General features: G+C 45.9%; 1 protein-coding gene across 1 annotated transcript in view; it reads right to left on the minus strand.

Moving 5' to 3' along the window:
- The window catches only part of LOC131665838 (uncharacterized), a 70,440-nt gene that overhangs the window by 40,225 nt on the left and 15,493 nt on the right, over nt 1–14,722 (minus strand). The window contains exon 4 of the mRNA XM_058937999.1: nt 7,817–7,933. Coding sequence (XP_058793982.1) covers nt 7,817–7,933 — 117 coding nt within the window. The remainder of the gene's footprint in view (nt 1–7,816; nt 7,934–14,722) is intronic.

Here is a 14,722-nt window from a genome sequence, read left to right on the forward strand (position 1 = left end):
CGAAGGTAATGCAAATTCTCCCGAGACTTCCCGTCTACTTTTAATATCTGAACGACTCTTTCTTACTCTTTTTTTCTCTTGCTTAGTGGCTTCAATATTGTATGCTTTGAATTTCTGTGTTACGCAAGCTCTTGGCTTGAATATCTGTCTTTAAGAAAAAGATGAAAACGAAACTTGCATGCTTCTTAGGTTGTGCAAGAATGTGATTGGGTCGGATGCTATAACTAAACTTTTGCCTTGAGTTCGAAAATGAAAAATGCTCTCTCGAGTTATTTAAGATAACATGTTTGTAAGCTTTCGATATTTGCGTAGCAAGTAATCAATCATTCTGAATTTTAAATGAGCCACTCGAATCTACTCTGTACAAATTAACATGTTAATATTCTGGTTGACTCGGTCACATAATTAATATTTTGCGTCTGAATAATATCATATTAAAAATGAATCTTGTGAATTCAGATAACAAAATGAATTAAATAAAGAAATCAGTCTGAATTATCATACATAAATATATTGAACTTGAAATAACTGCATGAGTATTGAAGATATATGTTTTACATTAATGAATAAACAAATTTATATAGTATGAATAGGTAAAAATAAATTTTCATAAACAATCGTCTCAGACGTGAGGAGGAAGAAGCTACAAAGGAAGCAAATAATTCATGAAATCAATAATGAATTTAATTAAAAACGTTACATACGTTAGCGGTTCAGTTGTAACGGTCGCTGATCGAATGAAGTAAGGGAGGTTCGAATAGCCTTTACCATACTCTGAGTACGGAATGGTCATTTGCTTGTGTTTATTTGAGAGCTCTGTTACCTTAACCTGACGTTACCTTAAGACGGTAGTTGAAGATAGAGAGAGAAAGAGAGAGAGAGAGAGAGAGAGAGAAAGAGAGAGAGAGAGAAAGAGAGAAAGTGGAGGGGGGAAGTGATGTCAAGATGGAAAGGTGCCGCAGTTCCGACGTCTTGGGCACGTGGTCAACCCTGACTAGTGTAACATCGATGGTGCCGATCCGAGGGTAATGGTTTGGCAACACTTCAGAAGCGATGCGTCCACTACCAGCACAGCAGATTGAAGTGTGGCTAGTCCCGAGTGATGTCATTGGTTTTCGAGGTACACGCACGGAAGCCGGATTCGACAGATGCTGTCAAGCAAAAATGCGACGATGGCTATTTTTGTAAGGTCCGATCGCGGATGTTTCTCGAGCGAAACTGACTGGCAAGCGGATATGGGGTGTGGGAAAAAGGCCATCTCTTCGTGGGCTTAAGCAGGAGTTCAATGAGACGTAGGCGAGGCCGTGAACCATTGAACACAATGCGGTGGAAGGCGACGCGGATCCTTTAGCTACATGGACGACGAATGTGTATATAAATCACCGAAGCGGATGCTACCGACACAAAGCTTCCTTTGCAGTGCAATGAAAAGAAAATATATAATCGTGCTAATGCGAACGAGCGACCGTATAAAGTTTCGAATTATATAGCATAAATATTAAAGTAAAAGAGCGTAAAGTGCGAAGAGAAGAAAGGAATAAAGATTTTAAATAAATTGAAAAGCAGATTAAAGGCAACGATGGTCCTCAAAAAGGCTGAACAACAAAAAATTCTCATCAAATACTTTCGTATCTCGAAAAAAGGATTCAGTAAGTCGAGCAAATGAAAATTCAAAGCGTACTCCATTTATTCCCCCCTCCTGTGCTGAGTTAATAAAGAGAGCGACAATATTCAACGTGCATACAGTCGTCGTCCCCCTTTTCATCCACTCGTCGTCTCCTCTCATTTTATACCTAGAAACGTATATATAATATGATCTCTTTGACATTTTCAGCTAAACTGCCGCTCGTTCAAGTTTCTTTTCCGCCTGTGTGCGCTTGCGCCAGAGAGCAGTCAAAGCAAGAGAGAGGGAGAGAGAGAGAGAGAGAGAGCGTGAGAGCCGAGGCTAATTGTTTTCATTATCCCAGTCGAATGGCGTACTTTTACGGCTGCTTATTGTGGACGGAAGTAATTAACTGACGTTTTCGTTCGAGGAAATTCGAGAGCAGGTTAATTAGCTTACTTGCTTGCTTTTTTCTCCTTTCTCTCTCCCGTGTTTCATGAGTATACACAATGCAACGGCTTATTTCGTGGACTTTGATTGAAAGCTAATGCCTTCCTTTGAACGCCGTTTCTGGTATGAATCCTAATTAATGGGAACAAGTACAGTTGATTGGATTCATTGTTGCGTTCTTGTTGTTGGCGAGCAAAATGCCGTTGTTCAATCGAATATTCGTCGCAATCTCAAAAGCACGTCTCGTATCTTCCCTCGCAAAGGAAAGAGAAGCCTTTGTACGTTCGACACGATGCAAACGAGCAAAACGCAAATCATCGCTAAACTTGCGATATTCGCGCGCGCGAGTCATTAACAGTAACGCCCGGATAATTCGCGCACTTCATATCGATCTTTAACCCAGCGGCGAGGAAGCAGCTGGTGTGCGCGCGTTTCGTCGTCGTCGTCGTCGCGACAAAGCCATTACCATCGAACAATTCAACAGCCGATGAGCAGAAGAAGGAAGAGAGAGAGAGAGAGAAACGCTAAGTGTACTTGTTCGTCTGCAGTTCGCAAGCGAGCGAATCTATTGTTTGCGCTGAAGTTTTGAAAAGGGCCGAGGCCATTTTCAACGGGTAATAATTTTTTCTCTAACGACCAAGTCCTTTCAATTGATAATTGTTGCTTGAAAGGCATTCGCGCTATCGCGTCAACCTGTGATTTGCAATGAAATACAGTCTTAGAGAGACTGAAATGTGAAACATCTCGCCGAAGGGTGATATTTTTGCTTGTGCAGCAGAGCCGAAGCAATTTCGGCGGTGCATTAATACGCACTGCAAAATTTGCGCGGTCTAATTAAATTGGCGGGATGCTTGTCAAGTCAGACTTGGCGAAAAACATCAAAGCCACTCGATTCATCGCGAACGCATAGAATGCTCATTTACGACAAAGGCTGTATCGATCCGTTAACTGCGCGCAGCTTGGACAAACTTTAGTAATGATCAGAAAAGAAAAGATACAGACGGATAAGAGCGAGGAGAAGAAGGAGGAGGAGAAAAAAAGCATACGAAGAGGCGGAGGATTTAGTGGCGCCGAGTCGCCGATGCGGCAAACAAAGAGAATAAATAGCGATCCAGTGAAAAAAGTGAAAATCAATCGTGCTCACATTCGTCGCAACGCTGTATTTCAAAATTCAATCAGATTCACTGGGTCAACGCGCGACCAAAAAAGGACTGCCCGGATAGCACTGCGAGGCTCTTGCCCGCGTCGATGGATTGAGTTCGGTCGGCCCGAGGGGTGGGATTATTAGAAATTGAATGACTAAGAAAGCCGCCAGTCGAAAAGCCCGTAAAAAGGAAATTGAGAGCTGTTTCGCTGCTTCGATTGCCTTATTTATGAGGCGCCCTCGCGGCAGGTGTTGCGTTCACTCTTTTACATTGACGAGTCGTCGAAACAAGATTTTCGAATGGCAGCGTGGAAAAGCCAGATATGACGCGGACAAGCGGTTAACCTATCGCATCTTGCAATTCAAAGTTCCGCGGTAATGAATCCATCCGGAAAACGCCCGTCAGCAAGACGAATTGGAATTCCCGGAGCGTACGTGCGCGCGCCACTCTTTTCCTCTCTCGCTTAGCTCGAGGGGCAGGGCGGAGAATTAATTGCTCCGTCCGCTCAGAGGGCCAGGACAAGTCGGATAATTGGCAGGCGAGCTTCTTCATCTTCCTGTTTCTCTCACGCCGATCGAAAAACAACGCTGGCATTTCGTGCACCGCGCTCGACAGCGGTGATACGTCGGAGAGAATCCAAGGGCTATGCAACGCTTCGGCGGCCGATGGCACCCCGCCTTCGTCGCTCTGAAAATGCAGCGGACTCTGGTGCAGACTTATTTTCACGAAGACGAACTGTGCTTATCTTTACGAGGACGCGACGCGAGAAGGAGAAAATCCAACCCATGAGCAATTTTTCAATCTCCGGTAAGCTCGATGTTCACTCGGTGTCGCGTGCGGATGAAAGGGGCATTATTAAAAGAGGCACGCAGTGTAACGAGAAGAAGAAAAAAAGGATGTGGAAATTCGATATTGCGCCATCATTCTCGTAGCCGTAAAATTTCTTATTATTACAGCTTTCTCGACTGGAGCATACCAGGCCGAAGATTTCGCAGTCATAACAGCAACGCCAGCTGCACAGCTGCAGTAGCGTCTGTTTTTATTATTTTGCGTCGTCGAGATCGTCGAGGTCGCCGACTCTTCGATTTAACGCCGGCGGCGACGGCGACGGCGACGGCGACGGCAACGGCGACTAAGAGCAGCGGCAAGTTCCAGCCTCGCGGGGCTCGCCTGAAAGCATAATGCGGTTATGGTCCGGGAAAGAGAACCGTAAAAAGGGCACCGTAACGAACTCGTTAAATAAGCTTTCGCGCGAAATTGAATCTCCCACTTGCGTTTTCTCTCTCATTCAGGGCTACGCTGCCCATTCCACTCCTTACTTTTCCCGCCTTCCTCCGCGCTCTGGATAATCCACCTGAAACGATATTCGGAACAAATGCATCGAGGCAACGAGCGACTTCTGATCCCGCGCGATCTCTGAGCCGAACGGTTGCGTGCTTTGACATCATCGCCTCTCCCTTGTCCGCCCCTCCGCCGCACGTTTCGGCCGAGCAATAACTATCGTTCTTCCAATCCCATCGGCAATTTGAATGCGCAATTTTTTTTCCGATCGCAAATCCGCGCCGGCGCATATTTCTTATTTACATGCATATTCGTTGGCCTTCCATTTCGAAAATAACAGCGGACCGATCGTCCAGTTTTTCGCGCGGCCAAGTGAAAGAGCAACAAAACTTAGGTGCCGCAGTCTGCAAGTGAATAATCCAATGCACTGCCGTGTGCAACTTGAATTCGACCGTTGCTCGTGGCGCAAATGTGAAAACCATCCGCGGCTTTTGCGGGCAAAGAAGGAACCGTAGCGCGCTCGATTGACTTGGACTCGGCCGCGCAGGAGCAGCGCGCGCGCTCTCGCAAAATGCACAAACAGAGAGAAAAAGAGAGTCTCGAGCCACACGCGAATGAAATATGTATCCTAATGGTTGGGCGAGTTTCTCTTTATATTTCTTCGGGGAAAACAATCATACGGAGAGTGTATACGCGCGCGGAGAGCGGCGAAATTGCTCTCGAGTGCGAAATCATGTAAATTGTACGCGCGCGCGTGCACGCGGCTCTATCCGCGGCAGCGATTTGCAGTGTGGTTTCCCGCATTTTTCCATTCCACCTGTCGCACCACTCCCGCGCGCAAGACACGGCAGAATGCGTCGCCGTCGAGAGGGGCGTTTACCGTTCTCCTCCGGTAATGCCGCTACCTATCTTTTTCTACGTCAACGCTCTCGGCGGCGTTTTACGCGCCAGGATGTTCATTGTTGCGCCCCTTGTCAGTCGACGCTCTGCCGCTCTTTTTCCCTCGATGCATCTTCTTATTGACGAATTGCCTTCCGCGAGGTTGCTTGACTTGTCCGCTTTCGCTATGCGTCCACGATCAGATTACTTGATAGAAACGTGATTTGAAAAGTACGCCTGGCTGTTCTCGTACTCGCGCTACATCGAAACAAAGGTCAGTGCCGAATTCTGAAATGCACCAACAAACGTGTCTACCAAGACAAGGTGTATATCAAGATGTTCGTTACAACAGAGGACCAATTTTCACTAATTAGCGAGCGCTAATTGACCAACTGGCGCGCGGGACAATACCATACAATATCCGAACCTCAACGCGCACAATTGAGCCGATCGAATATTCATAATTGGTATTGATGTTAATGCTCTAAAATCGGACGCTCGTATTTATTTCAGCAGCCCAATAAATAGACCTTTGTCGGTGTAATGTCGCTCGAGAGAAAGAGAGAGAGAGAGAGAGAGAGAGAGAGAGAGAGAGAGAGAGAGAGAGAGAGAGAGAGAGAGAGAGAGAGAGAGAGAGAGAGAGAGCGAGAGCAAAAAAGTGAGGAAGAAGAGAGCGGCAGCCACGCCAAGTTTCCTCATAATTTCAGCGGGACAATTTAATAAGAATGTAAATGAGCGTCTCTCGGCTTCTGCGGCCCCGATAAAGAAATCCAGTGAGAGAAGCCCTTGATAGATGCGCGCCTGAGAAAAGACGCGCGCTGCCACGCCAAGTAAGTAGGGTAGTGGAGGGACGAGTGGTTTTAATATCCGATGATTGCAATTGGATTAAGTGTGTCTGTTTACTTTGGTCGCTGCCGCGACGAGTTTTCAAATCCCGTGCGCAGGTAAGGGTATCGTTCGTCATTCTTCTATTTTCTTTTTCTAATTATTGCAATTGAGTCGATTTTTTATTTACTTTCATTTCTCAAATCACAAGTAGGATAACAAACAGGTCGTTCGAGAGAGAAGTGGGTAATTTGATTGGGGATCGAAAATCAAAATGAAATTGCTTTAGTTCGGCAAAAATGGCTTTCCCCGACAACAAATCGCTTTGCTCTATCTTCGGATTTCTATTTGAATTTTCGTGAGCAGTTCAAAACTCCGGACGATGAGGAATATGGAAATGATATATTCACAGGGTTCCCGAAAGCGTAGTTTAACCAAATAAAGACCGAATTAATGTGTATTATTAACCTCGCGGAAATTCGATACAATTATCCCCCCTCCCTTGTCCCAAACCATTTCGATGCTATCACAAAATCCTAAAATACCGGATCAGCTTGGAATTAACTTGTCCACTGTAAAACGCAAAAACGGGAATTTCAAACGCGAACGAGAACAAAACGTAGAGTTTCGATCGGTTCTTCGGACTTGCACGTTACGCGAGGCTTCCTCGTTTGACTTGGAACTCAGCCAGAGCCGATGTCGTAATTAGTTTATATGAGAGACTGCCTGATTTGAACTCGAGGCACGGGACTCTGTCTCATTGCCCATCCGTCATGTAACGTCGCATCCAGACGACGATCCTCTCGAGCTGCGGTATAGGCACCTTATAGGCGGTGCACTCTCTACCATCATCTCTCGTTTCTGATTTTAAATGCAAGCGGCTCGTTCATTACTCCATTCTAACGCGCAAAATCGAAGCGGAAGATGAAATAGATTGTAGCCGACAAAATTGCAATGAATCAATCGATAATTACGCGCGTAGATCACATGTAAACACATAATCCACGTGGAAAAACTTATAAATCCCCGAGCAATAAACTTTATCGCACACATCCTCTCCGCGCGCGCCGGTAACAGCGGCGAAATCCATCTCGCCGCGCCATAAAATTAAATTTCGCCGAGGCATTAAAAGCGCGCGCGCCCGACGAAATCCCGTGATTCATTAATCATAGGAAAGCCAATTTATCGCCGACTGGTTAAAAAAAAAGCGCCATCTCGCCACTTGTCCTTCTCTGCGCGGCGCAATGGAAAAACAGCGGAGCGAGCGAAGCGAAACGTTATTACGACGAATATAATCCCGTTTTCAGCACTATAACGCTTCTCGCGCCCCGACTGGTTCCCGTCAATTATAACCCCCATGCAGATCGGAGACACGCGCTGTGCTTCATGACTCTGCCTCTTTTTTTCGTACGATTGAGTTCCATTACGATTTAACGGCAAGTCGCGAGGAAACTGCAGGCAAACGGGATTTAACAATCTCCCGCCAGTTTCGAATTGTCCGAGCGGATACAAATTTTTCCTTATTTTCATTAGCACGCGAGTGCGAAGACTTGGCTATTAATCGACGAATGAGAAACGATCGGACGATTTTAACAAGCGCAAATTCACTGTATCGTAAAACTGCACCACTTACTGAAAGTGCAAAACTGGTTGAGGTTTGTCGGAAAACATGACGATAGGCTGGTGCAGTCGTTTGTCAGCGCCGCAGATTCGAGCGCCGCCGTCGAATTGTATCCAACCGCCTTCGCACCTGAAAGAAATATAAGAATTCGAATGAAACGCCAGAGTGCATGTCTTACATGAGAAAATTATCTTAGAATCAATCCTATACACAAGGACAAAGCTCGGAATTATGCGATTTCCACGGCGTTTATGTAACAAGCTTCAGCCCCGCCGTAGCAAAACGATATTCTAATTCGCGAGTGCAATTCAAAGGCAAAAGCCTCTTCCTCCGAGAAAAAGGGGCGGGGGAGGGCGAGGGGCGTCTCGAACGAGGGAGTTTCCATGATTGCATCGAGATGGGAAAAGGGAGCCAGTCCATTGTTTGTCACGGGCGAGCAAATCAGTCGCCCGCAAGATAAACGACGACGAAGTGGAGGTAAGATCAAAAGAGGCTGCCGCGGAAGACAGGAAAATTGCTTCGGCGATTACTATGCATGCAGCAGCGCTTTTGCCTTCGCGGCAAGGAGCTTCAAAGGGAGCCACGAGAGAGTGCCAAGAGACGACGCGCGAGGGCGAACGCAAAAGCCGCGCAACTTTCGAATTTCATAAGAGGAATCGACTTGGTTATGTATACCGACGATGAACGGCGGAGCGTTCACTCATCTTCACTCGTCCCGTAGATTTGACATTGTTGCTTTGGCGGCGATTGGGAAGGGCTCGATCGTTGCTCATGAATTCGGAAGTCGAAGCACCTATTGATCTTGGAGTTCGCTCGCCGGTAGTGGCGCTAAAATGAAAAGCAAGAAATCGATCGAGCAAGAGCGTTCTTTTTACTTTATCCACGACCGCAGCGTCTTTTTTAAAGGAGAATTAGGACAAGCCGTCATCGCAGAAGCGATAGCAAGATGCCCCGAGCGAAAGAGATGGAGAGCAAGGAGCGATAGGAAATTCCATTAGCCACGCGCTATTCTCGCAACCGTGAGACTGCTTCCATTCAGATTGTTTTCCTCGGATCTTACAGACAGCGCCACGAGGAGCTGAATTTCTATGGCGGTTTAATTGAAAATCTGACTCGTTAACGAGACTCTCGCGCGCTTCAATAAGGCTAATTAACATATCAAGCGTCAAAGATTGTTTTCTACAGACTCCAGTCCGATTCTTTTGCTCAGCCTAGCTGTGGATATTCGTTATTTCATTTGATACCTTGCTTTTTACTTCTCTCTTTTTCACTTTCTCCGTAAGATATTCAAGCCAATATGGAAAATCGCTGTAACATTAGTATTGCGCACCTTTATTTTTGAAATTAAACTTTTCTTTTAACAAGATATTGTTTTTCGTGACTGCAGTGCGTTTTAATGAAGTGAAATTATTTCGTTTGAAAATCTCAAATTATTTCTCGTTTGGAATTGTTATTCAGAGGATCGGATGATCGGATATTCCACGAAATGAAATTAATCAATGCGTAAAGAAATATGATATGATATAACAAAGCACCGACGTGCACACAGTCAATTTCTCATTCGTACATCTACGCCGACACTTAACCAGCTGCGCGAGAGTCCATAAATTCATATCCCGTAAAATAAAAAGGATAGCAAATGGACGGGCGCATTTGGTTCTGCAGTGGGGCGAAAATTCAATCAATTGCCTGGCAGCGAGTATCGTCGGTTAAGCGTCGCGCGCGAATGGAAACGGGGAAAGACATAAATAAGTGAAAGCGCCGCTTAGCACGTCTCGCTCATTTCGCCGGTTATGCTTCACGTTCCTCGCATCTGGCGTTGGCCTTTTTTCCCTTGTCCTCCCGGGTGCGAGGCGCGAGCAGGCAGCGGCTATCTAACTGCCGGCACGTGAGATTCTTTTATCACGTCTATACCGTCCAGTGCCGTGCCGCGCGAGGAGCAGAGCGAGCGCGAAATTAAAAATGAAATTTCCGAGCTGCCGAGTTATCGTGCTCGGCGATGCGCGAGTTCGACCGATTAATTGCTGCGCCTCCGTCTGTCTTCGCTCTTGTATTTGCGTATTTCTTTCGCGTAGCGCGACTGATGCGACGCAATTCTTTCACTCGCGATATGTTCAATGACGATAATTACATTAGAATATAGGGCCACGGCAAAATAAAATTCAAATAAAAATTATGCAAGTCAAATAAAGCAGTCATATATTCCGTTGCATAAAGCGTATACTCGGGCCGCCGCTACCGCTAGCTGCCATACATTTTCAGAGATTTTCCCGCGCGAAATTCGCAAGCTGAAAGCCATTTTAAAATTATAATCGAATTCCCGGCACGTCGAAAAAATTTAACTTGCTAATCTCACAACAGAGAGAGAGAGAGAGAGAGAAAAGTGCCTACGTTGAAACTTATCGACAATCATTCTCGCTTCGAAAAAGAAGCGAAGATGAATCAGTGTACATCAGAATATGTCTAAATATCGCTCATCGCGTCGCTGCCATCGAAAACGTCGTTGCCTTTAGGCGACAGTTGACGCGACTCGTCAGCCAAGTCAGCCGGAAATCACTTACTCGGATTTTGCATTTCCTCGCGTCGTCGTCGTCGTCGTCGTCGTCGTCGACGTCGACGTCGTCGTCGCTGCCTGCAAATCAATTTATACCGAATTCGCGTCTGCGCCAGGAGATTGTAAATTTTAATGCAAACTCCGAGAGAGAAGGAGTAGGCCGACGAATCTGCGAGTGAAAGGCAACGTTTTTAAACTCGGCAAATATGTCGTTATCCATTAGCGCGCATTACGAAAACAGAGAGAGAGAGAGAGAGAGAGAGAGAGAGAGAGAGAGAGAGAGAGAGAGAGAGAGAGAGAGAGAGAGAGAGAGAGAGAGAGAGAGAGAGAGAGAGAGAGGGAGAGGGAGAGATAGCCGGGACGTTTTTGAATTTTTTATCGAGCTCTACTACGGGAAGCCTACGCACTCTTTTACTCTATCGTTCTGCTTTCCATGATATTTGAAAAGCTCATGTTTTCAGATGAAATATATAACAAAAGGAAAATTTTACTTTTATGTAAGTGCCTGGCTACATCTACTCTTACTACTTGATTCACTAATCCGAAAAAAATGTTCACGTTCGAATTAGTGTAAAATAATTTCATTTCCGAGAAATGTATGACTACATTTTTACTTTGACTACTTAATCCACTCATGATTTCCACAATCAGTCCAATGAAAAAGGTAGCGCAATGCTCAGTAATTGCGAAAGACATAAATTAGGCAGTCACAGTCCCTCTGCTGGCTAATACACTAGTAGGGTAAACAAACTCCTGGCGCTGCTACGGTTGTCGATGCGATTGTTTCGTAAGGCAAATCACGTGCCGCTGGGAAAGCTCGAGAGAGCGAAGTACTCGCGGAGTCAACAAACGTCAACAAACTTAAGATAAAATGCAAATGGCCTCACGCGCACGCGTAGCCTTGATCGATGAGCCACGTTAACGAAGTGCGCAGCGAAGTTATCTATTTTTTCCTCCTATCCGTCAATAAAAGCTAATCGAATGGCTGACATTTGATCGCCTGCAGCAGGGCAATTTCCGCTTTTATTTCAAACATTTGCCGTAACGCGCTTACGTGCGTGCGCGCGCGGACGCGCGCGTGTGCGCGTGCACAGGATTTCATCGCCATACGTACGTAAAGTGGCTTTTGGTATCTGGCGCGTCAGAACTGTCACGTGTTCATTACGCGGCCCGCTCGAGTAAACAGAATTCATATATGCTTTATTTGCCGACTTTGAGTGGCCTAAGCATACAACACGAGCAAACGAAAAAAACGAAGTCAACCAAAGTGGCCCTCGTATTGCACTTGTCGTTTACTGGGGCGGCCGTCGCTGTTCTTTTCGCCTGTCGCTGAATACCCACATAAAGACGTTTGCAGACTGGGCGAATCCGAATAAATATCTTCCGCGCGAGGGAATAAAAGATACGGAAAAAATCAATCGCAGTTGCCGCTGCAGACGTCGTATACATGTATCTTCGAAACTCGGAAACTATCAAGTTTCGCGGCTATTAAAAGCGTCGCGTGGCTAGCTGACTGCAGTAGTTCGAGACCTGATTTATACACGCTATTTCGCTTTAGGCACGCTCTCTTTCCATACACATATACACGCTTGAAAAGCCGGCGAGCGTGAAATCAAATTCCGCGCGTGCGACGCGCTTTTCGCGGACCGTTGCTCTTGCCACCTGACGCTTACGATCGTTGGCCTTCTCTCTTTTTTTATCGTTGTTGTTGTTCTTGTTGTTGTTTTACCGTTGTTTCACTATTGCTTTGCAAAAATAAACATTCGTTTTCATTCGGTGTAGCTATACGCTTATTGCGGTTTCGCATGGCTGGCTGTAATCGAGTTGTACTACTGACGGCGGCTTCAACATTCCTGTGATCTAATTCAGAATAATTCCAATGATTTGTGAACTCTGCGTTTCCATAATTACATATGCAAAAAGTAAAACTGAAAATTACTCGTGGTTTTGCTTGGCTGACTGTAATCGAGTTACACTACTGGCGGCAGCTTCATCGTTTCTACATCTAATTCAGAATAATTTAAATTATTCGCCGACTGGGCGATCCTACGATCACGCATGCAAAAAGCAAAATTGAAAATTACTAGAAACGCGAAACGAGGGAAAAGTCGTATGCATGTACTTGGAAACGAAATTGATATCCACGTGCACAGACCGAGGTGGACTGTACGCAACGATACGAGGCAATGGCAGCAGTAGCACGCGCAACACGTGAAAGCACTTGGGTGCAAGCCTCGTCGCGTCATTAAAACCCGAGTGCACGCATGATTTATTTTGGCGTTGCGGAACAACCGCATCAAATATGCAGCTATCATCAGGGCGCGCTCCGTGCACCCCTGGCTCTCTGGCTTTGACGGCTGCAAAGTTTTACTGCTGCGAACGTAGACACATGCATATGCAGTCGGCTATCAACGGATTTTACATCGGACTTTGTCGGCTCCGCGTTTTAATCACTCTCGCATGCCCGCAGCGGTGCGCCGCTCCGCAAATTATAATTAACGCTGGCCTGTCTGCCGAAAAAAGACAGGCTGCGTCGCGCCTTCGGAAGCGCATTACCAACGGAGAACGCGGATGGAACCGGAACGCGCGTGCCCGGGTGTCTACCGCCAGCGGCGACCGCAAATGATCCGACGGCGCTGCGCGCGTCGCAACTCGCGCGCCTTTTCCGCGTCGCCCAATTTTCAACCGGATTCCGCGAGCGCGGAATAGCGACGCGTGCACGCGCTCGCCCGCTCCGCGATCGATCGAATGCTGCTCTCCTTGCCGCGACTGAGCATTCTCGAGAGCGCCGGCTTGAAAGGGCCTTTTAATTAATGACCTTGCAAAGACCTAACGCCAATTTCGCCTTGTCCATGCAATATCTCCTTACGGAGCGTTCGTTAAGTGACGGTCAACGAGTCATGACAGAGACGTTGGCGCGCAAGCGCCGATTAACTTGTTGTCCAATTCACGATAGTGCCACTTTTTCCGTCAAATCTGCAGCGTAATGGCAGAGGAACTCGGCAAACACAATAATCGCCTGGAAGCAGCAAAATCTATTTGCCATCGAAAGTCAACAACGTGCGAAAACCACCGAGTGTAAACTTCAAACTGCAGGCCGAGTGGTGGCGTCCATCAAAACTAACATTCGCCAAACTGCTCGGTTCGGAACTTGGCTGAATCTACTGAAAATGTCCATTACGTCATGTTTGCCTAGATCTCTCTCTCTCTCTCTCTCACTCACTCACTCTCTCTTACTCTCCTCACTCTTCACTGCCACGAAGTTCCAAGTTCGCTGCTGCTTCACACACTGTGGCTTCCATCGCGTATGTTGCTGCCTGACGCGGCGTTAGTTTCAGTTTTAGGGTGTAGCTAACAATTCTGATGTTGTAATTGACGTATCGGGAAGCGAACAGTGAGAAATTGCGAGAATCGCTCGATTATTTAATTCATCACTTTGGATAACTGAATAATGGTCTGCAGGGATTGATTGAAGAGATGGAAGCAAAATAGCGCTACGATATTCTAAGGACTAAGTAATACACACATACATTTCACTGACGTAGTTTACAGCGTTTCAACTATTTATAACACTGAATCGGACAATTCTATTCTATCAGTCATCAATAATTGCTACGTATATTTCAAGCAGATATTACGTCAATGGCACACTTATGCATATAGAATTTTACAAATAGAAATTTATTTGACGTGGTAGGATATTGGAAATAGCATTGATAGTTTATTCAGTTGGTTGAGGCTGATAAATATCGACCTATAAACTTCAAATATGATGAATAACCAATGGATATTGTCTGTTAATGAAAATGGAAATTCAATCTAAATGGCTCTCTTCTCAGATAATCAAATTACTGTAATAGAAAGAATCAATCGTGCCACGTGTATTTATAACGCGGGATGAGTCCGGTTCACCCTTGATTAGCTATGGGTGTCTGCGAGTGTTCAGATAGCAAGTCACGCAATTATGCAGAGGCCATCAGAGTGGTCTGGTGGTTTGGAGGAGACAATGGGAAGAACGAGCCCCGAGCGATTCTCATACAAATTCTGCGGCAAAATTAAGGTCATCCATCAAGAGACACATTATAGCTACTGCTCGACGCCGAGGGACCACTTAATAATATTTTACCATCGTATCTGTGTGTATCATGTCCATTGCAGCAGTAAAAGTAGAGAGAGCTGGGAAAAAATGAGAGCGCAAGAGGGTTTCGGGAAAGAAGGTTACGAGTGTGCCATACATATTTGCTGTGCAGCTTGCAGCTTGCTCTCATTAAGCGATTTTACAGGCGCCGTCTACTTTACTTTTCAAGAATTCATGACACCGTGTTTGCTACTCAATTATCATTTAATTAAATCAAAATATAGAT

This window comes from Phymastichus coffea, unplaced genomic scaffold, assembly GCF_024137745.1.
Source record: "Phymastichus coffea isolate CEN01 unplaced genomic scaffold, Cenicafe_Pcof_1.1 PCOF00054, whole genome shotgun sequence".
Taxonomy (NCBI): Eukaryota; Metazoa; Arthropoda; class Insecta; order Hymenoptera; family Eulophidae; genus Phymastichus; species Phymastichus coffea.